This window comes from Leucoraja erinacea, chromosome 24, assembly GCF_028641065.1.
Source record: "Leucoraja erinacea ecotype New England chromosome 24, Leri_hhj_1, whole genome shotgun sequence".
Classification (NCBI taxonomy): Eukaryota; Metazoa; Chordata; class Chondrichthyes; order Rajiformes; family Rajidae; genus Leucoraja; species Leucoraja erinaceus.
This window is the reverse complement of record NC_073400.1, coordinates 23,862,201-23,884,531: the sequence shown is the minus strand read 5'-3', so window position 1 is coordinate 23,884,531 and position 22,331 is coordinate 23,862,201. Positions and strand designations below refer to the sequence as shown.

Below are 22,331 nucleotides of genomic sequence, written 5' to 3'. Positions count from 1 at the left end.
TATGCAATTTATATAAACCATGCAGGAAGTAATGGATTAAAACATTTTTTTCAGGATATGAGTATTACTAACAATGTTGGCATTTATTAGCCATATATGGAGCCATCAGCACCATAATTATAACCAAACTCATCTCCAAACTCCTGGACCTAGAGGTCAGCTATCTTTTGTAAATGGATCTTCATCTTCCTGACCTACAGACCACAATCAGTGAGGATAAGCGACAAAACATACTCCATGATAATACTTAATGCCGGTGCCCCGCAAGGTTGAATTCGCAGCCCCTTACTATACTCCCTACACTCTTGCGACTGTGCAACCAAATTCTGCTCGAACTCCATTTACATGTTTGCAGATGACACCACCATTTTAGGCCAGATCTCAAACAATGATGAGATGGAGTGCAGAAAAGAAATAGAGAGCTTAGTAACATGGTGTCAAGAAAACAACATGTCCCTCAATGTCAGCAAGTGGGGAGAGCTAGTCATTAACTTCAAGAATACGATTTACATGCCCAGGTCAGCATCAATGGTGTCAAAGTGGAGACGATCAAGTACTTCAAGTTCGCAGGCGTAAATATCATCGATGGTATGTTCTGCACCAACCACATACAGTCAAGGAAGCACACCGACTAAGGAAGTCTGACATTTCTCCAATGACTTTTACCATCTTCAACAAATGCACTGCAGAAAGCATCCTATCAACATCACAGGTAGACAAAAGTGCTGGAGAAACTCAGCGGGTACGGCAGCATCTATGGAGTGAAGGAAATAGACAATGTTTCGGGCCAAAACCAACATCACAACTTGGTTTGGTACAGTCATGCCCATGACCACCAGAAATTGCAGAAAGTTGTCAATTGAAATTTGTTGTGGATTAGTTGTCAAACAACAAACCAGCTTCCTCCCTATCTAATCCATATACACTTCACATTGCCCCAGGAAAGCAGCCAACATAATCATGGACAATTTACAACCTGGTCATTCCCTCTTCTCCCCTCTTCCATTAGGAAGAAGATACAAAAGCTTGAAATCATGTACCACCATGGGAAATACAGTGGAATAGCCTGGGCAAGGAACTACAGTGTGTACCATCTACAAATGTGCACTCTTGATCTACAGTGCATTTTGTAGATGATACGCACTACAGCTCATGTGTACTGGTATTGGAGGAAATGAATGTTTATCGTGGTAATGGGGTACCAACAGACTGAGCTGCTTTGTCCTGGTTAAGGGCCAGTTGGGGCTACACTTATCCAGGCAAAGAGCAAGTATTCCCTCGTACTCTTATGATTTGTGCTTGTAAATGATGGAATGTCTTTAGAAAGTGGGGAAGTAAATTACTTCCTGTAAATCATTTGCATCCAGTTAGCCGGGATTGGATTAACTCACCTGCATCTCCTCAACTTCAATCCTTAACACTGAGGTAATATCAGCCAGCCGGAAAAAGAAAGTGAGGTGCCTCCCTACCAGCTGTGCTTCCCTTTGCAGACTTGAGACAAGACTGAGCCAATGGGACAAGCCCGAGACATGGACCTGGACCTTCCTATCACCATAGCCCTTTACCGTAAATAAACCTTTTTACGTGAGTTCACCCCACTACGAGTGTGTTGGTGTAGCCATTGTCGCTATGGCGTCATTCCCCCATGTCACGTAACATTTATCGTGTATTCCTTTGTCTTAATAACTCTCAACAATTCAGGGTCTGAATCACGACTCTGACATCGGGGGGGGGAGAGTGCAGTGGAGAGATACGTTTTTTTGGCCTTCCATCACAGCGATGTGATGGATGTTTATGTAAATTATGTTGTGTCTTGGGTCTATTGATTGTAATATATGGCTGCAGAAACGTCATTTCGTTTGGACCTCAAGGGGTCCAAATGACAAATAAATTGAATTTCATTTCATTTCATTACCTCACACTTAACTAAAATGAGTTCCAGTTGTCATTTTGTGCTTATCTATCTGGTCCATTGATTACTTGCTGCAGCTCACTGTCAACCACTCTGGCAATTATGATATTAATGGGAAACTCCTTACTTATGATCCCTATCTTTAAGTCCAGATAAAGCACGAGACCTGATATTGAGCCAAGTGAAATCTCACTCTACGTAACCTCCAGTCATGAAAAGTCACCACTGACTAATGCCATTTGCCTTGCAAAACAAGGTGTCAATCAAACCTGCCAGTTCCCCATGTCATTTATGAATTGCTTGATCATCTCAGTTCAAATCATCTCAAATTAGCTGTTTGATGCATTCAAAAAAATACATAGCAACCAAGTGTCCTTTTCACAGCATGTTTCAATCAGCTGACATGAATCCCTGATTAATGCAAGCTTGATTGTCATTGGCTGTGCAACTATCTAAGATAAAGAATGAAAAAGCTGTGTTATGTAAAGCCTAATGTGGTGTAATGGTTTTTCATGCAAGTTCCATGCTTGGACAGGGAGTCTTTGTATGTTTAAAGAAAATAGGAAACAGGATGTAGATTATCCTGCCTTCAATAATCATTCCCACTTATTGTACACAGCATTGTTCTGCACAATCCAAAGCAGGCATTTCACCTAACCCCAATTATGTTTAACCTACCGGTTGTGTACAATAGAAGGACAGGAAATTCACATGGAAGACTGGTTCAAAAAGGTTAGTGCTCATGGGATCCAGGGCAAATTAGCAAACCAGATCCAACATTTACATAGCAATAGGAGGCAGAGTGTTATGGTAGATGGTTGTTTTTGTGATGGGATGCCTATGATTGATGTGTCTCACGAGGATCAATACTGGGAAATTTGTTATATAGAATTGGTATGAATGCCTTGGATATGGATATGGAAGGCATAATCAGTAAGTCTGCTGATGATACAAAGATTGATCTGGTGGAAGATAGTCTTGGGTTTCTGGGGAAATTGGTTGAAAAATGGCAGATGGAGTTCATTCCTGACATGTGAGGCAATGCATTTTGGGAGTACTGAGGCTAGGACGTACAACATTAACAGTGAGACTTATTGGGTATTGAGGAGCAGAGGGTTCTTGGAATACAAGTTCACAGATCCATGAAGGTGGCTACACAGATAAATAAAGCGGCTGACAAGATCGAAGCCGGCGAGCGGCAGGTGAGAGATGTTCAGACGGAGAGTACTGCCAGAGGTGAGCGGGCCGGCAGAAGGCGTCTAGGTGGCGTCCAGTTCCGCTGTCCGATCCCGGGGCCGCTTGCAGCCACTCTAGCTGCTTCCCTCCCCGGCCACAATGCGTTGACTCCGCACCCAAAGCGCTGGGCAGCGGTGAGTGAGTGAGTTACTGGCATTATCCCCAACCCCCTCCTTCTCAATGCTCCAGGCCTCCCCTCAACTTTACCCCTGGCCAGACTCCCCACATGCTGTGAAAGGAACTCTCCCCCCAATTGGTCCCTTGAACAAGTATTGTCATTCAATAAGATCACAACTGGTTCAACTTGTCCCGGTGTACTCCCGTTTTTCCCACCATCTCTCCACCTGCCATCACCCTCCACCCCCCACCCATTTAGTAATTCAGAACGCAGGAGATTTGGAATCCTTGGGCAAATTGCTTGTTCTTTCTTTATTTTTTTTTGAGTGTGTGAAATTCTATGTCCCACCAGCCTTCTTTCAAAATTTAGCAACTCAAAATGGGGGTGCGTTTTCATTGCCGGGAAATACGGTACTTTATTAAGAGATTTGGCCTTTGAAGACTATATAAAAGTCGACTGACAGCTTACGTAGAGAACAATCTGCGCATGCGCGGTTTAAGATTTTTTAAAAGCTGACTGACTGCCTACCCTGAGTAATTACTCACGGCACGTGCCTAGTGTGTGGGTATATAGAAGTGTTGGTAGAATGTGTAAAACTTCAAATAATTATTTAACAAGAACATAGTTTGATATATTTATTTATTATTTTTAAGAGAAATGAATTGAATTTGTTGCATTTGGAATTGACAAGTCTCAGTAAGCAAAATGAAGAAACCATTCAGGGTCTTCAAAAGGAAATTGAAGAACTGAAGCTTGAAAACAAAAAGTTAACGGAAGAGGTATTCATATTACTTTAACAATTACTGTACATGCCACAGAGGTTTGAAATGCCAGATGATCTACTTTTGTTTCTATTTTCTTAGATGTACGTAGTAACAGATCTTAGAATTCTATAGTAGGGCAGGAATCACTGCAAGCTGGTAGATCATGATTTTTGTGCCAGGTCAAGGATCTTCAATTGGCCAAAGGCTATCAAGTGATGGTGAATTTCTTTGTATGCCTGCCTTTGTCTAAGGTATGGGAAGTTATCTATGTTTTTCAACATCTAGTGAAAGTTAATATTAGAGGGCAATATGATGAAGCCAGAGCAGGTTGGAGAGGACCTCTCATATGTTTAAATGGCTTTGGAGCATCACAGTGGCTCAGCAGTACAGTTGTTGCCTCACGGGGCCAGAAACCCAGGTTCGATCCTGACTACAGGTGCTGTCTGTGTGGGGTTTGTTCATTCTCCCTGTGAACACATAGAGACATTGCAATAGGTTTTCCACAAGACGTTAGATATTGTGTCTCATATAAAGTTACTGCACAATGTAAGAATTTGCAGGTTTGGGGGTAATATACCACCATGGTTAAAGAATTGGCTAAGTACCACAACAACAGAGTTGGGGAAAATTTGTTGTTTTTGCACCGGCAATCAGTAACCAGCAGGGTACCACAGGAATCAGTGCTTGGACCACAACTATTTACAATATACATTAATGACTTAAATGAACAGACCAAATGCATTCCAACAAAATTTGCTGACAATACAAAAATAAGTAGGTTATCAATTTGTAAGGACAGTGTAGAGACAGCAAAGAACCATCAGTATGTTACGAAGGTGGGCAAAAAATTGCCAAAGTCTGAGGTTATCCATTTTGGAAGGTTGAATGAAAAAGCAAATTGTTTTGCAAGAGTTTATAGTATATGAAACAATTGGTTGACTTGTTGTTACAGCAATTAGGAAAGTTGATGGAAAGTTGGCAAGGATATTGACAACAATATGGAGCTTAAAATAAGGTTTTTTAAATATTACTGTACAGTGGGCTGGTGAGACCATGACATGAGTTATATGTGTGGCTTGGTCTTCATGTTAATGGTATCATATATGTGCATTAGAGTACAGAGAAGTTTATTTTCTACCACTTCTCTCTGTTCTCCTGATCTTGCATATTTCCACTGTCATTCAATCTCATATTCCCATCTCTTCCCAGCATCCTCATTCTTGTTTTTGTTCACCCATCTATTTCTCTTACCATTTCCTTCCTACTTTTGCATTCCCACCTTAGGCCAAATATTTTATTACCAAGTAATCTTTAGCTTTTTTTGGCCCAGTGACCACCCTCTCCCCATTCCCCACTTTCCCACTTCCCCAGTGAACTTCGACATGTGAGAACCAATGAAGAAAGGGCATTCGAATGGAATTGGGAACCTATAGTTAATTTTTTTAGAGCAGAAGCCCAGTGTGGTGGAAGATCTCACATCTCCCAAGTATCTAACTACCCTCCTGTTCAACTGTGTCATGGCATTCGATGGGACCCATATTGATCTCATCAGCCATTTCAGAACAGGTAACTGCAATATAAGCAAGTCATCATCAATCTGAAGGGACAGGCCAATTAAAGAGATTTGCTGTTGTTACTTTTTGGCCCTATCCAATGCAAAACCATGATTAACAAAAGCAAAATATAAAAAACGTTGTAATTTGTACGCTGCTCATAAGATACTGAGCACATCATACAGTTAATTTTTTTGTCGTCATATAGTTATGTTTCAGGCATTTCAAACTAGCAATGCCCTAGAAGCAACAATTAAATGAATAGACATTTTTACATTTTTGTTGACGTTTGTTCAGAAAGAAATGTTGGTATAACACTGAAACTGGTGCACCTCATTTCTTTTCAAATGCGTCACTTTATCTCAATTAGGTAAAATAAAATCATCTATGCATGCACTGTTCTGTAAGTACTATCTCAAAGGTGGGTTCAAGTCCTACCACAAATTTCCAACCTTTTGACTATAGACACCCATATTACCAAAACATTTGTAAGTATTTCTGAAGCATTAATTTTCTGTTTATATTTTAGGTAAAATCATTGAAATTCACAGCAGAAACAACTCTTCAGGCACAGAGAGAAACTGAGATTATGTGCCAGAACAAGATTACTGAAATGGTTACGCTTATGGAAAAACACAAGGCAAGAAGCATTTTCAATGTTCCTTTTATGTTTTGGGTTACTTATGTCTTGCTTACTTTTTCTGCAATAGATTGTGCGGGGATAAGTAAATTAGCATTCAGATTTAATATCAATTCCTTCCACAAACCATACAAAACAGAAAGCCTGACAAGAATAATGAGGAGGAAATATGAAAGAAAGAAGAAAAACATTAATTATTAATTGGTCAATAAACAAGTGCCGTAAAAGAATGATACCCATTTAACTGTCCTTCAAAGGTTGAGAAGTATTTGCAGGCCTGATACTTCTGCCCCAAAATATTCTTTACATTTCCATAACTGTCCAAATAAATTGTTGCCATATTTCAACATGTGTTCAGTAAAACTGACAAGAAAGAATCTGGTACCTCAATATGCATAGTCGTACTTTAAATTGGGATTTCCTATTGAAACTTGCATGGGGCAGAGATTTTGTCACTCCTTAGAAAGGTACCAATTAATAATGTTGCGATTGGTGAAGAGGATGAAATGCAGTATCAATTTGTTTTCCTGTGTTACATTGTCAAGAGGCAAGCATCTCAGCCAGAAGAAATGTTTTTATGTATGACGGACAGTCCTCATCCAGGAAAGGGATATTCCTTTATAATTTAGGCGCTTTATCATTGACATTGCATTCCTTAATGGAGTTTATTGAAGGCTCTTAGTCAGCTCTAAAGCTCAATCCTGACAGACTGGCTAAGAAGAAGGACCAAAAGGCATCATCCCAATATAGCTACAAAAATGTTAGTATGTAGCTATAGTATCTTGTAAGGTCCACTTTCAGTTATGTAATCTGGCTAATACATAGAATGTTATTTAGAATAAGACTGTGATCAACAAATGATTTTATCCCTAAATCAATGTACCTGGTTTGAACAAGGTTGGCCAGGAGCCAGAATCTATCACACATGAGGCCCGAAGGACTGTGTTTAATAGAAACAAAATATTGTATACAAATATCTTCCCTCTGTTTCCTCCACCATTCTTAACAGAGGAAAACATTTAGATTATCTATTAAATTGATGGCAAAGGAAAAATAATGGAATGCAGAATAGTGAGGAGAATCATGGAGTAGTTGATTGACATTTGGGAGTGCACAGTTTTATAGGAAAATGAGGGGGAATGGGACTGATGGGATTGCTCTTCCGAGTTAGCATGAACCCACTGGGTCTAATGGATTCCTTCTGTGTCATATTAATTAGTAAATGACATCATGATAAATGTTCTGCCATGGAAAATAATCTGCTGGTTAGGAACAGCATATTGTGAGAGTCACTTGTAATACCAATTCAGTTAATTGATTTTTTTTTTTAAAGCACCTTGAAAGAAAAGGTCGTTTAACATCTCTCTTTTTAAACAATTCTTACAGCATCAGTATGATAAAATGGTTGATGAAAAAGATGCAGAATTGAAATGCTGGAAAGAAAAACAACGAAATATCAACCTATGTAAAAAACCTTTGGTAAGAGTCTGAAAAAAATCTATTCAGTGATTGTTAATGCATCATCAGCTCACTAGGGGTCAGACTCTTTTCTGGAAAGTTGCATAGGTGGTAACTGCACACGAGGGAAAACCAACAGAAATAGTAGAAACACTGGATGCAAAATGTGCCTTTCTGTGTTGCTGCAGTTTTTTGGGGTTTCCTCCAGGAATTGGTGAGTTCCTTTACCTAAGCCAGTCACAGGCGAGACAGGATTATTGATCCCAGTCATTCCAAAAGTTCACAAAGTGTTTGAGGGAAGCAGAAGATGCCTGGAAGATGACTGTTACATCTTAACTCACTCAGATCACCGAAGTGCATATGTGATCCATCTGATTCCAACAATGACATTTCTTCCATTGATCATCAAAATTCCATTCATCCTTCCTCATTGACTCCAGACTTGATCATGGATACCCAGCACAGATAAACCCTGTCTTTCTTATTCAAGATTCCCAATGTGGACATTTCTGGTTTAATGGAGGTGGTTTTGGATGCAACTTTGTACAGTGTATTCATTATGACACAACATTTAAAAAATACAAATTGGATATTTTTCTGCAGGTTTTGAAATAATTTTTAGGTCAGAGATTGTCATATCTTTTACATTGTTGGGGTGCAATTTGGAGTATGTTAAGTGCTTAATTATATGATTATTATAATGTCAGAAATGCGTCAGCCAATTTGCTACAGCAAAGTAATGTGATGAAGTGGTGCTCAAATTCTTCTCTGTTATACTACTCAACTGCTTTTCAATTAGTTGTTTTATTGTGCATCTAAGAACACAGCTTGGATTTCTGCATCATCCATTAATGCTCCAGAAATGTTAGTCTACCTTTGTGCTTACATTTTTAAATGTACCTGAAATTGCTTATTGATCTTATTAATACTTTTTCCAGGAGGAAGAGCTAACATCTCTCAAAAGTGAACTTTCAGGTGTAAAACAACAACTTAAAGAAGTGACTGGTGAAAAGGTTTGTCTGCATTGAGCCTATTCTTCACTCCAACAGAATAATTAACTTGTGCTGGCTCCAAGCATATACATACACACTTTCTTGGAGCATTAGGTGTTGTAATCATCATTCACTTTGCTGATTGTTTTCTTTTTTTTTTGAAATAGACAAAAACGTAACCTCCTGTTTTTGTTATTGAAGATTTATGGTTAAAGAAATTTTACACCTCTACTACTTTACTGTTTCCCAGTTCTTTCCCTTATCATAATATGGCCCTCCTTCGATAATTGCTTCCTTTTCGTCTAACTTGTTGCATGCTAACTGTTGCAATATTTATCCATCTTTCAGACTTGTATTACAAAGCATCACCAGGTCTTTCCAGACATCAATTGTCTTGTTTTGAGAAAATAATAGCCTATTCATTGTGGGCTGTAGTTGACCAATGGATCTTATGTTAATATAGGACTACAGAAGAGCATATGATCCATACATAAATTAATATCATGAGGTTTACTAGTGAGAGAGCAGTACCGTCAACATAGAAACATAGAAAATAGATGCAGGAGTAGGCCATTCGGCCCCTCCAGCCATTCAATATGATCTGAACATCCAAAATCACTACCCCGTTCCTGCCTTCTCCCCATATCCCTTGATTCCATTAGCCCAAAGAGCTATATCTAACTCTCTCTTGAAAACATCCAGTGAATTGGCCTCCACTGCCTTCTGTGCCAGAGAATTCCGCAGATTCACAACTCTTTGCATGAAAGGGTATTTCCTCATCTCAGTCCTAAATGCCCTACCCCTTATTCTTAAACTGTGACCCTTGGTTCTGGACTTCCCCCAACATCGGGAACATTTTTTCTGCTTCTAGTCTGTCCAATCCCTTAAGAATTTTATGTGTCTATAAGATCCCTTCTCATCCTTCTAAATTCCAGTGAATATAAACTCAGTCGATCCATTCTTTCATCATATGTCAGTCCCGTCATCCCGAGAATTAACCTGGTGAACCTACACTGCACTCCCTCAATAGCAAGAATGTCCTTCCTCAAATTAGGAGACCAAAACTGCACACAATACTCGAGGTGTGGTCTCATCGGAGACTTGTACAACTGCAGTAGGTCCTCCTTGCTCCTATACTCAATCCTCTCGCTAGGAGGGCCAACATGCCATTTGGTTTCTTCACTGACTGATGTACAAGGACACACATGTCTCATTGCATATCCCCTTTTCCTAATCTGACACCATTCAGATAAAAACCTGCCTTGTTCTTGCCACATTTATCCACATTTTTACATTGCTTCTTTTCCTAAAATCTCATGGACTTCAAATGTGCTAACATCCGTGTGGCAATATCCATATAATGTATGCATATGAGCTGTGCTCATTCTCGCACATGCTCAGTAAATCAGTCGGTGACCTTTGACTTGGAAATAAATAATTCCTGTTTTTGATTCCTACATGAGTGTGTGTGCGCAGTCATCTTTCTCTGTATATTAGGTACTTGTTTACTTATTTTATAAGCAGACAGATATCAAAACAATCTGTTGTTCAGTATTTTGCCAAATGCCCTCTAGAGATAATTTGCACTATCCTTGTCATGAGGGATCAATCTTCTCCATCACTTTGTCAGATAACTTTAGTAACTTAGTCAAAATGATTTGTTTTTAATAAATTCATACTACCCTTCATTTATTAATCCATGCCATTGCCATTAGACATGATTAGCTTGTATTTGCAAGATTTATCCCTTTATGATTTTTTTAATCACTTCGGAACACTTGCACTACACCATTTCTCTCCCATTGCTTTCATATCTAAGGAAGATTACAATTTTGTGGAGAAATAAGTGCAATTTGCACCCTTATTTCACTCAAGTCTTTTCCAACCAGGTGACTTTCTACTTGGAAGAACATATGTAATTATGTTCTTTACTTATTTTTGCCCAATGTATTATATCTGCTGCCTTCATTATTGTTCCCTTGACTACATCATATAATTTAGGGTTGCCCTCTACTTTCAGTCATTTTTTTAAAATCCCCAATCGTCCCATCCCTCCTTATACTCGTTTACTATTTCAATATTTATTCATTTTTTTAAATTGAATTCAGTACCATTTTATGTTATATCACCATTCTTTTCTCATACTTTTTCATTTGTCTTTGATTTTTTGTAAATCGCTTCTATACTTTATATATTCAACGCATGCCTCTGCAGTCCGTCTGTCGTTTTTTTATTTTTTGTCTTGTTTGAATGTAGTTTTTATTTTTTTTAAACTGGGTATGTGTGCGGGAGGCAGGGGGTGGGGAAACTTTAAAAATCTTTCCCCTGCACGGAGAACCCGACCTTTTCTCTGTCGGGTCTCCGTTGTCGTTGGGGCCAAGCACCGTGGAGCGGCCTCCAACCGGAACGACCCGGGGCTCCAGTCGCGGAGGTGCGGACCTACTTACCATCGTGGAGCTGCCCGAGTTTGGAGCGGGAGGAGGGGTGGTGGCGTGCTGCTGCGGCCCAACCCCGGAGATTCGGAGTCTGGTGGACAGTGACACCGGGAGCCCGCAGGTCCCTGCTGGGAGCCCGCGGGTCCCTGCTGGGAGACCGCTTTTCAGAGCTTCCGCAACGGCGACTTCTCCCGCCCGAGTTGCGGGGTTGAATAGTACCTGGAGCAGGGCCTTACATCGCCCGGCGCGGCTTTGAATGGCCGCGGGACTGTTAGCGCACGCCAGGGGCTCCAACACCAAGCCCCGGAGCGCGGCCTTGCATCACCCGGGACACTTACCATCGTCCGCCGGGGCTTTGACTCTGACACCGGGAGGAGAATGAGGAGTGCAGGGGAGAGATAAGACTTTGCCTCCATCACAGTGAGGAGGAGATTCACTGTGATGGATGTTTGTGTAAATTGTGTTGTGTCTTGGTTCTTTTTCTTGTGTGTATGACTGCAGAAACCAAATTTCGTTTGAACCTCAATGAGGTTCAAATGACACAAATAAATTGCATTGTATTGTATGTTCAACGCATGATGTTGGAATTCCTGTCAGCTTTCGGTTCTTATTTCATTGTATCTTCTTGAGCTTTACTTGTGAAGTAGATTCCAGCTTTTGGTCCCCTTCTTTTCCTATCCTAAGAATGTGTCTACCTGATTCATCACCACATCAGACGTATTCGGTTCTTCTTTACTAGTGAATGAGTTTGAAATATTGATGTTTAAGCAATAACTTGATTGTTGCATCAAAAATGGTTATATGAATAATTTTAATATTTGCATTTGATCAGAACATAGTCTTTCACTCTAAATGCATCACAATATAACCACAACTGCACATGTTAGTTCTGACAGAGACCTATTTAACATCATATTTCTGTTTAAAATTATCTTCCCGATTCAAGAATCAATGTAAAGTATTTATATTCAGCATTTTTACATAGTATGTTTATGTCTGGTTCCATCGTATTTATACTTTCCAGGAAACTTTTGAAAATCATGTTAAGGCATTGAAGGGCACAGTCAAATCTTTAAAAGATGAAATAAAAAAGGTAACCTGATTTAAAAACCAAGATCTTTTTTATTGTAGAAGCAATCATTTTAAGCTTGCATAGTCTTATAAAAAAGAATACTGACACCTTAGTATAATAGCTAAGAAAAGATTTCAAATAATTAAAATTGTGACATAGTTAAGAAAGCTTTCTGATTATCACATAGATCAAGAAACAGTTTACCATGAACAATGTAGAAATGTTAGGACAGGGCTTCATTTCATTTCACTTGCAATTTATGTGCAATGTGACAAATAAAACTGATTGATTGGTTGATTGATCCATTGCCCAAAATCACTAGCCATCAGCCAAATGTTCAATAGTGTTTGTTCCAGTATGGCCCCTAATCTGGTCTGATGCTACAGCCTGACCCAATGCAACATTAGGGCTGTCTTAGCACAAGCAGTGGGTTTACCTGAAATAACTATTTGGCCCCCCGGTTATTAAAAATGGCACCGAGATTAGAGCGACGATAGACCCAAAATGTTGGAGTAACTCAGTGGGATAGGCAGCATCTCTGCACAGAAGGAATGGGTGACATTTTGGGTCGAGACCCTTCTTCAGACTGAGAGTCAGGGAGAGGGAAACGAGCAATATGGAAGGGTAAGGTGTAAAAACAAGCGTTTAAAGGAGAGGAAGATCTAGATAAACTGGTATCAAAGGTGGAAAGATTTGTAATCAAATAGAGGAATAAGACAAAGCAAATGTTGGAATGGAGCAAAAATCGAGCTCTAGAGAAAGTAATTGGGTGGGGCTGCATCCATGGAGGGAAATGAACAGTTGACTTTTCAGGTCAGGGATCTTCATCTGGACAATATATATGAAGGACCTTGACTCAAAACGTTGATGGTCCATTTCCCTCCACAGAAGCTGCCTGACCTGCTGTGTTCCAGCAACTTGTTTTTTGCCTTATGATCAATGAATTCAGATTTAAGATGAATTGCAAAACCTGTGACATGAAGGGATGAAATGATACAAGATACCATGATCTAGAGTCTACTGTTTGAGTGAGAAACACGTTGAAGATAAATGTTAAAAGTAAATAAATATTTCATAAAAAATGTTAAAGGAAAATATGAGTCGGTTATGAGGAAATTCTAGATAGGACTTTCAAAGAACAGGTTCAGGCATGATGAGCCGATTGGTCTTTATATTATTTTGTCATTCCTTGATATCAGTCCAATTTGTGATCTACTTTATTGCCTCTATAATATGGAGGAAAATCAGTCAATATTTTGCAAATGTTTTCCATTTTAGAAAGTTGAATCAAATTCCAGTTTGATGAACAAAAATAACAGTGCATCAAATTGTGAAGTATCTAAGACTCCTGTCAGAAAAAACAACCTATCTACTGCCTCAAAATCAGCAGAACTGCCTAAACAGTCAGAAAGTTCAATTATTCAACATTTTCATACTTGGACACCAGCAGAAAAAGCTAAAGTTTTCCCAAATCATCAGGTATGCGTTGTTATAAATAACCAATCTATTATTTATTATTAATCTAAAATGACTACTTTAAATTTCTAAATAAAATGTCATTGCAAGTATTTTGAAATATTGCAACTGTTTAGAGTCTTAGTATGTATTTTACTATTCAGATTAATCCAGATTGAAATAGTACCCTACTGTTCATTAATGTGGTTTATAGTGGATTAATAGAGAGCCTGGATTATAGAGCCTTGACTGATTAATTAAAAATAGGAGTTTGTATCTCAGTTATGAGGAAATTCTAGATAGGACTTTCAAAGAACAGGTTCAGGCATGATGAGCCAGTTGGAGAATTCAAATTAGGTTCACTCGTGTCCTTCAGAGAAGTAGATATCATTCCTACCCAATTTGGCCCATATGTAACTCCAAGCGTATGTAGTGACTTTAAAATCCATGTAATTCCAGGCAGCTACTGAATGTGCCAGTGAGCTATTTAAATCAGGGGCCACAAGCAAAGCACAATATTTTGTTTAATTCTTTATTTTACTTGTCTCCAAATGTTGTACCTTTATTAAAGAAGGGCTGCAAGGAAAAGCCTGGGAACTATAGAATTGTGAGCCTAACATCTGTGCTAGGCAATTTACTGGAGAGGCAGCATGAATTTGTATATGCAAGTCGTGTCTGACAGTCTAATTGAGCTTTTCGAAGAAGTAACCAAAAAGGTTGACGAACCAAAGCCGTAGATGTCTATACAGACTTTAACAATATTTGAAACTAAAGGGAGTATATTAGACCACTCTGTTTTATTCCTCCTGTTCTCCGACTCTACGACTTTTTTGCACATCTTTCATTCATTTGATCCATATCTGTCTACATCATTGTCTATACCTCTCATTTCCTTTTCCCCTGACTTTAGTCCAAAGAATGATCTTGACCCAGAACATCATCCATTCCTTCTCTCCAGAGATACTGCCTGTCCCGCTAAGGTACTCCAGCATTTTGTGTCTCTCTTTGGTTTAAACCAGCATCTGCAGTTCCTTCCTACACAGTACTGTTTTATGTTCTAATCTGCTCTACCCACAAAATAATGCATTGCTTTCTCTCAGCATGACATAGTTTCTCACTTCAGAGAGATCAATTGAGTATCATCGAATATTTTCACAAATATTAATGTATTAGAATTATTCTTTCCAACATTTTTGGCCTAACATCTAATTTGGAACGAATATCCAAAATTGGAATCTACCAGGATTATCAGAGATTATTGAAGCCAGTTCAGGAGGCTGACAGGTGAAAGCAGGTAAAATGCCAAACGTTTTATTGAAGCCTTTTTATGAGTTAATTTCCCAAATATGCGTAGCTTTAAGAGGGCTCACGTGCTTTCCAAACAAAATGAGAAGCAAGGAATGTGCTTTTCATTGAATTATTTTTTGTTAATTTTAAGGAATTAAAAGTTTTACACCATCCATTCATACTTCTTGATGACGTTTCTTATGCAACATAAACATAGAAAATTACACAATTAATATTAGAATATTGGATGTTAAAGCATTGAAACTAAACTGTCTAGATCTTTTAATTAAAAGAAATGGACATCTTTCCATTTTAACCAGGCTACTTCAATATCGGTGTTACACTTATACTTTTGTACATTATGGCCTAACTTTTACATATGCTCTTATAAAAGCATCTGGCATAGTAAATTGTTTAAGAAGGAACTGCAGATGCTGGAAAAATCGAAGGTAGATAAAAATGCTGGAGAAACTCAGCGGGTGAGGCAGCATCTATGGAGCGAAGGAATAGGTGACATTTCGGATCGAGACCTTTCTTCAGACTGATGTGGGAGTGGTGGGGGGGTGTGGGAAGAAGAAAGGAAGAGGCGGAGACAGTGGGCTGTGGGAGAGCTGGGAAGGGGAGGGGAAAGAGGGAGAAAGCAAGGACTACTTGAAATTGGAGAAGTTGATGTTCATATCGCTGGGGTGTAAACTACCCAAGCGAAATATGAGGTGCTGATCCTCTAATTTGCGGTGGGACTCACTCTGGCCATGGAGGAGGCCCAGGACAGAAAGGTCGGATTTGGAATGGGAGGGGGAGTTGAAGTGCTGAGCCACCGGGAAGATCAGGTTGGTTATTGCGAACTGAGCGAAGGTGTTGGGCGAAGCGATCGCCAAGCCTACGCTTGGTCTTACCGATGTAGAGTAGCTATTTCCATTGATATTTGATTTGCATATTTAAATACATCTTTTTTTAAAGAATCAGCATCCAACATTTGTTGTGAACAATATTTAAATATTCTCAAGAGGGAAGGCTGTTGCTTTAAATAAATTATTGTGCACAGTACATTTTGAATATATTATGGCAAAATGTAACGTGTTGTATTTTGAATCTTTTCAGACGTACACAATAAAAACTCCCCTCGGTGCTCACAATCAATTTCTAAAGGGCATAATGAAACCGCCAGCTGATGAAGCTCTGCAGAAAAAGAGAAAAGTGTTTTTAGACTTGGATACACATTCAGACAGCTCTGAACAGAGTGATCTTTTGGTAAAATTATTTTATTACACAAATAATTACATTGAACAATTTGTGTACAGTAACTTTTTCTAACTAAAAAATAACTATGAAGTTCAATGCCATGTTCAATTTACATTGTATTATCAGAACAGTTAATAGCTCAAACTCTAAGCGTCCTTTCAACAGTAGTTATGACTTACCATTGCATTTAGTAGATTAAAATATATGCAGAATGAATGCTTTGTACTATAAAATATACAAGCAATAATAGCTGTTGAATTAAAGTAGTGGAATGTGTCTGCTGCAGGAACAAGCAAAAGATAAAGCTATATAACTCTTGTAAAATCCATACCATTACTTAATGTGTTCATTGGATTGAAATTGTTGATTGAATGAAATGACCTCGAGAAATACCAAAGCTTGGCAATCTTATGACTGGTAGGAATACTATCTCTAGTCTCTAACCACAGACTCCATAAGACTGTGATAATTAACTTTTTAGCTTCAAATTGCTGGCCTACTAATGAGTTATAAAGCAACACTTTTAAAACTGAAATCATGGTAGTGACAAATGGTTTGTATAATTTACCTGCAATCAGTTACTGCCTAGGATAAACATGAACAATAGCTAATGGGCACTGTATCCTCAGAATATAGAGCAGGACTATAGAGCATCAGATTTATTGAATACTTTGTTCACAATTCATCATTGGTCATCAGGTTACAGCTCTCAACTCCTCTAAATGCTTTCCTCGCATACTGGCTGAAATTTGACAATGTGGGGCAAGATAAACTCTAAAGAAGTGAAACCCTTTTTCAGAAGTGTTAGGAGAACAACATTTAGAGAAACATTGTCATGTCATGGAGCTGTACAGCCACTATGCCCTTACTGTCCATTGTACTTGCCTACATTGATCCCATTTATCTGCATTAGGTCTGAAGCCTGATATGCCTGGGGGGTTCAAATGTTTCTTCAGATGCTTTTTAAATATTGTGAGAATATTGTATTGTGAGATTCCTTGGGCAACACCTTGCTGATTCTAATTTCTTTCTTTGGAAAATAAATCCTCTTCAAATCGCCTCTAAACTCCCGTGTCTCATCTTGCACCTCTTGTTTTAGGCACATGTAAAAAGATTCATACAATCTACCCCATTAACCACCTCATAATTTTGTATACCTGTTATCAGGTCATCCCTCAGAACTCCAGGGAAAACTTAGCCTATTCAGTCTCCTTATAACTGCAATACCTAATGCAGACAACATCCTGGTGAATCTCCTTTGTACCCTCCCCAGTGCAATTGCATCCTTCCTGTAGTGTGATGATCAGAACTGTACACGATATTCGAGATGTTGTCTTGTATTTTACAAAGTTATAACATGGCATACCTGCGCTTATATTCCATGCCACAACTGATGAAGGCAAGCATCCTATACATGTTTCTCATCACGTTTAAGAAGGAACTGCAGATGCTGGAAAATCGAAGGTAGACAAAAATGCTGGAGAAACTCAACAGGTGAGGCAGCATCTATGGAGCGAAGGAAATAGGCAATGTTTCGGGCTGATGGCTCCTCCCCTTCATTTCTTCTTCCTCCCCCTCATCAGTCTGAAGAAGGGTTTTGGCCCGAAACATTGCCTATTTCCTTCGCTCCATAGTTGCTGCCTCACCCGCTGAGTGTCTCCCGCATTTTTGTCTACCTTCATGTTTCTCATCACGTTGTCTACAAGTCATAAGAGTGCTGGTCATGAAGCACTTTTAAAATACGGCCTCTATTATAATGTAGGAAATCATGGCAGTCAATTCACACATGAAACAAAATGCAGAGGAGAAATGCCTGATGATAAATGGTTCATCTATGTCTCCCCTCAGTCAAAAATAGAAATGTAGGGAGGACTACTTTTTTAAACTGCAATGGAGAACGATGAGTGTTCAGATTATGATTTTGCCATAACTAAAAGGTGTTAATTTTGCCATCACACAAAGAATATGTGCTGATATACATTCATGAGAACAATTTCTTCAAGGACCTGATGAGGATGCACCATCACAAGACATGCACATCCCTGTATCAATGCAAATGCCTGTGCTCTGTTCACTTCATTTATACAGTTATACAGGCAGCTAAGAGTGATTAGAAGATTGAGGGGGGGATCTTATAGAAACTTACAAAATTCTGAAGTGGTTGGACAGGCTAGATGCAGGAAGATTGTTCCCGATGTTGGTGAAGTCCAGAACAAGGGGTCACAGTTTAAGAATAAGGGGGAAATCTTTTAGGACCGAGATGAGGAAAACTTTTTTCACACAGAGAGTGGTGAATCTCTGGAATTCTCTCCTGCAGAAGGTAGTTGAGGCCAGTTCATTGGCTATATTTAAGAGGGAGTTAGATGTGGCCCTTGTGGCTAAAGGGATCAGGGGGTATGGAGAGAAGGCAGGTACAGGATACTGAGTTGGATGATCAGCCATGATCATATTGAATGGCGGTGCAGGCTCGAAGGGCCGAATGGCCTACTCCTGCACCTATTTTCTATGTTTCTATGATCTTTTTGAGGTGCATAAAATCATGAGGAGATTAGATTGGGAGAATGTACAGAGGTTTTTTCCATGGGTATGGAATCAAGGAAATTGGAAGCAAGACTTTTTTCCTGGGTATGGAGTGCATAGGATTAAGGTAAGAAGGGGAAGATTTAATAGGCACAAGAGTGCAACTTATTCACACAGTGAATTGTGGGTATATTGAATGAGTAACCAGAGGAAATAATTACAGCCAGTACAGCCAATAAAAACAATCAAAAGACATTTGGACAGGTTCATGGATAGGAAATGGGACTATCTTAGATGGGACAGCATTGATGTGTTGGACCTTTTTCTGTTCCATGTGACTGTAATTGGGATTTCACTTGGTGAGCCACACTTTCCAAATATGCATGAACAAACATCAATGGCATAGACATCTGTAGAGAATCCATATCTGTGATGCGCTTCTTTCTGAGCTCTTGACAGTAGGACAGAGACACTGAGCCCTGGATGCTGTCATTCAGAAGTATGCATCAATGCTGTCAAGTATCATCGAATATCTGAAATAGTCAGAATATGTGTATTTAACTCCATCGGTGATGGACTTTTATTGCATAGAATTGAAGATCCATATGGACAACATACACTTCATTAGCCATATCGATCACCTTTTCACAACCTCTAAATAAAGTTTGCAAGACGTGACTTACTGCAGACAAAGCCATACTGTTCGTCCCTAATTAGTTTACGAAGATTTTCATCTCGGTCTCTGCAATCTCTTTTCCTTGCCTCTCTCAATACCTGGGATGGATCCTATAAGGCCCTGGATATTTAACCACCTTAATGCTCTTCAAGAGCTCCGAAGCCACCTCCTTCTAGATCTCAAACTGTCATAGCTTATTAGTATTCCCCACACTGACCTCACTATCCTCCGTGCACTTCCCTTTGATGAATACAGATGCAAAGTATTCATTTAGTATCTATTCAGGGAACGGGGGTTCCCCTCCTCCACCATAAATGAGGCTCGCACCAGGGTCTCTTCCATACCCCGCAACACCGCTCTCTCTCCCCAACCCCGCACTCGCAACAAGGGCCGAGTCCCCCTAGTCCTCACCTTTCACCCCACCAGCCGTCACATACAAAAAGTAATCCTCCGTCAGTTTCGCCACCTCCAACGTGACCCCACCACTCGCCACATCTTCCCATCTCCCCCCATATCTGCCTTCCGCAAAGACCGCTCCCTCCATAACTCCCTTGTCAATTCTTCCCTTCCCTCTCGGTCCACCCCCTCCCCGGGCACTTTCCCTTGCAACCGCAAGAGATGCAACACTTGTCCCTTTACCTCCCCCCTCGACTCCGTTCAAGGACCCAAGCAATCGTTCCAGGTGCGACAGAGGTTTACCTGCATCTCTTCCAACCTCATCTATTGCGTCCGCTGCTCTAGATGTCAGCAGATCTATATCGGTGAGACCAAGCGGAGGTTGGGCGATCGTTTCGCCGAACACCTCCGCTCGGTCCGCAATAGCCAAGCTGACCTCCCAGTGGCTCAGCATTTCAACTCCCCCTCCCACTCCGTCTCCGACCTCTCTGTCCTGGGTCTCCTCCATGGCCACAGCGAGCAGCACCGGAAATTGGAGGAACAGCACCTCATATTCCGTTTGGGGAGTCTGCACCCCGGGGGCATGAACATCGAATTCTCCCAATTTTGTTAGTCCTTGCTGTCTCCTCCCCTTCCTCAGCCCCCCAGCTGTCTCCTCCCATCCCCCAGCCTTCGGGCTCCTCCTCCTTTTCCCTTTCTTGTCCCCACCCACCCCCGCCCCCGATCAGTCTGAAGAAGGGTTTCGGCCCGAAACGTTGCCTATTTCCTTCGCTCCATAGATGCTGCTGCACCCGCTGAGTTTCTCCAGCTTTTTTGTGTAACATTCATTTAGTATCCTCTGACTCCAAGCATAAATTATTTCCTTTATCCATGAGTGGTCTTACCTTCTCCTTAGTTACCCTCTTGTTTTTTCAGATGTATGTATTAAAAGGCATGGGATTTTGTTTAATCTGACTAGCCAGTGACATTTCATGGTTTCTTTTGGCACATCCGATTTCATCTTTCACAACCTTACATATGCTTCCTTTTCCTTATTGACCAAATTTACAACCTCCAAGGTTCCCTTATCCAATAACAACTGATTCCAATTTCCTCTCCTTAGCTCCTGACTAATAATACTGTGAAGCTGCCTGACCAATTTAGTACCTTCCGACAAGGTCCGGACATATCCTTATTCAAAATTGTCTTAAAATTTATGGAATTGTGATCACTAGTCCCAAAATACTCACCTGAAATACCAGTCACCTGGCCTGGTTTGTTTCCCAGCACAAGGTCTAATATGGTCCCTCCTCGAGTTGGACTATCCACACTTGGTTTCAGGAAACTCTCTTGGATACACCTAATAAATTCTGCCCTGTATAAGCCTTTTGCACTAATGCAATCCCAGTCAATATTGGGATAGTTAAAGTCGGCCACCACAAGAATCTTGTTATTTTTGCCTCGTACTGTAATCTGTCTACAATGTGTTCTTCTAACTCCCATTGGCTATTGGGAGGCCTGTGGAATAATCTCATTAGATGGATTGCACCTTTCTTATTTTTGAGCTCTACCAATATTGCCTCAGTAGATAAACCTTCTAGTATGTCCAACCTTTCCTTGTAGTTACAGTAAAACCATCTAATCCAGGCTTTACACTCTACCTGTGCTGCCACTTTTAGAGAGCAATGGACCTGATCTTGAAGATCCCTTTGCACATCAGTGCTGTTAAGTGTCTTGCCATCAATCATCCACCTTCCCATTACATTCGAACTCCCAAAATGTGACACCCACAGATTGAAGTCTATCTGCCATTTCTCTTTCCATTTCCGTCGCTGATCCAAATCCACTGTATATATCTGAAATAGTAGATAAATGCAAGGTATTTTCTCTTTTTTTATATTTTCTCATGGATTTAAACTTTAGTTGCACCAAACAAATAACTTGATTCATTCCACTATGTTAAAGGAAATATGTGAAGTTATTATTGCATTTGTGTAATCTAGAATATGTGACCCACATTTTTTTTCTTTGGAAAATAATATAATAGAGCATGATTCCGGAATCTGACATGTTCAGAGAATTGTATAAAGGAAACTCAGAAGCTGCTAGTCTCTTTGGAAAACCATTCAAACAGGTATGTCATAATTAAAGTTATAAATACAAATACTTGAGAAATAGACATGTCACACATAATTGTTTTTTGAGAAAAGACACACCATACAAAATTATATCTTGGAAATGTTCTCCAGCAATGCGGAGGGTGGAACAGCTTGGATGCTGAGAAGTCATTACAGAGGGGCTAGAAGTTGTTTGCATTTGTGACATGAAGAAGACCTCATTACTTGATAAGGATCAATGGGGGAAAAATGGTGCATGTGGCAGATAAACTACAAATAGCTACGTGATGTAAAATACCACTAATTACCATGCACTAACATGATCTTTACAATCTAACAACCTTGCACAGTTTTAACTGTTAAAAATAACCATAACTTCAAACTGCATGTATTTTCTTCAACTTTAACTCACTGCCGATATCACCTGAATGAGTGTGTTCCCAGCTGCACAGAAATTCTTGACTCTTGGCTCCATTAGT

At 39.8% G+C, this 22,331-nt stretch overlaps 1 protein-coding gene across 2 annotated transcripts in view; it reads left to right on the top strand.

Annotated features, from left to right (window-relative positions):
• The window catches only part of sycp1 (synaptonemal complex protein 1), a 70,882-nt gene that overhangs the window by 47,170 nt on the left and 1,381 nt on the right, over nt 1–22,331 (top strand). Inside the window, exons 19-26 of one of the 2 annotated variants that reach the window (XM_055654806.1) lie at nt 3,920–4,045; nt 6,113–6,223; nt 7,610–7,702; nt 8,620–8,694; nt 12,133–12,201; nt 13,459–13,659; nt 16,024–16,173; nt 21,783–21,869. In XM_055654806.1, coding sequence (XP_055510781.1) covers nt 3,920–4,045; nt 6,113–6,223; nt 7,610–7,702; nt 8,620–8,694; nt 12,133–12,201; nt 13,459–13,659; nt 16,024–16,173; nt 21,783–21,869 — 912 coding nt within the window. The remainder of the gene's footprint in view (nt 1–3,919; nt 4,046–6,112; nt 6,224–7,609; nt 7,703–8,619; nt 8,695–12,132; nt 12,202–13,458; nt 13,660–16,023; nt 16,174–21,782; nt 21,870–22,331) is intronic. The other variant, XM_055654807.1, reaches the window with a different exon arrangement.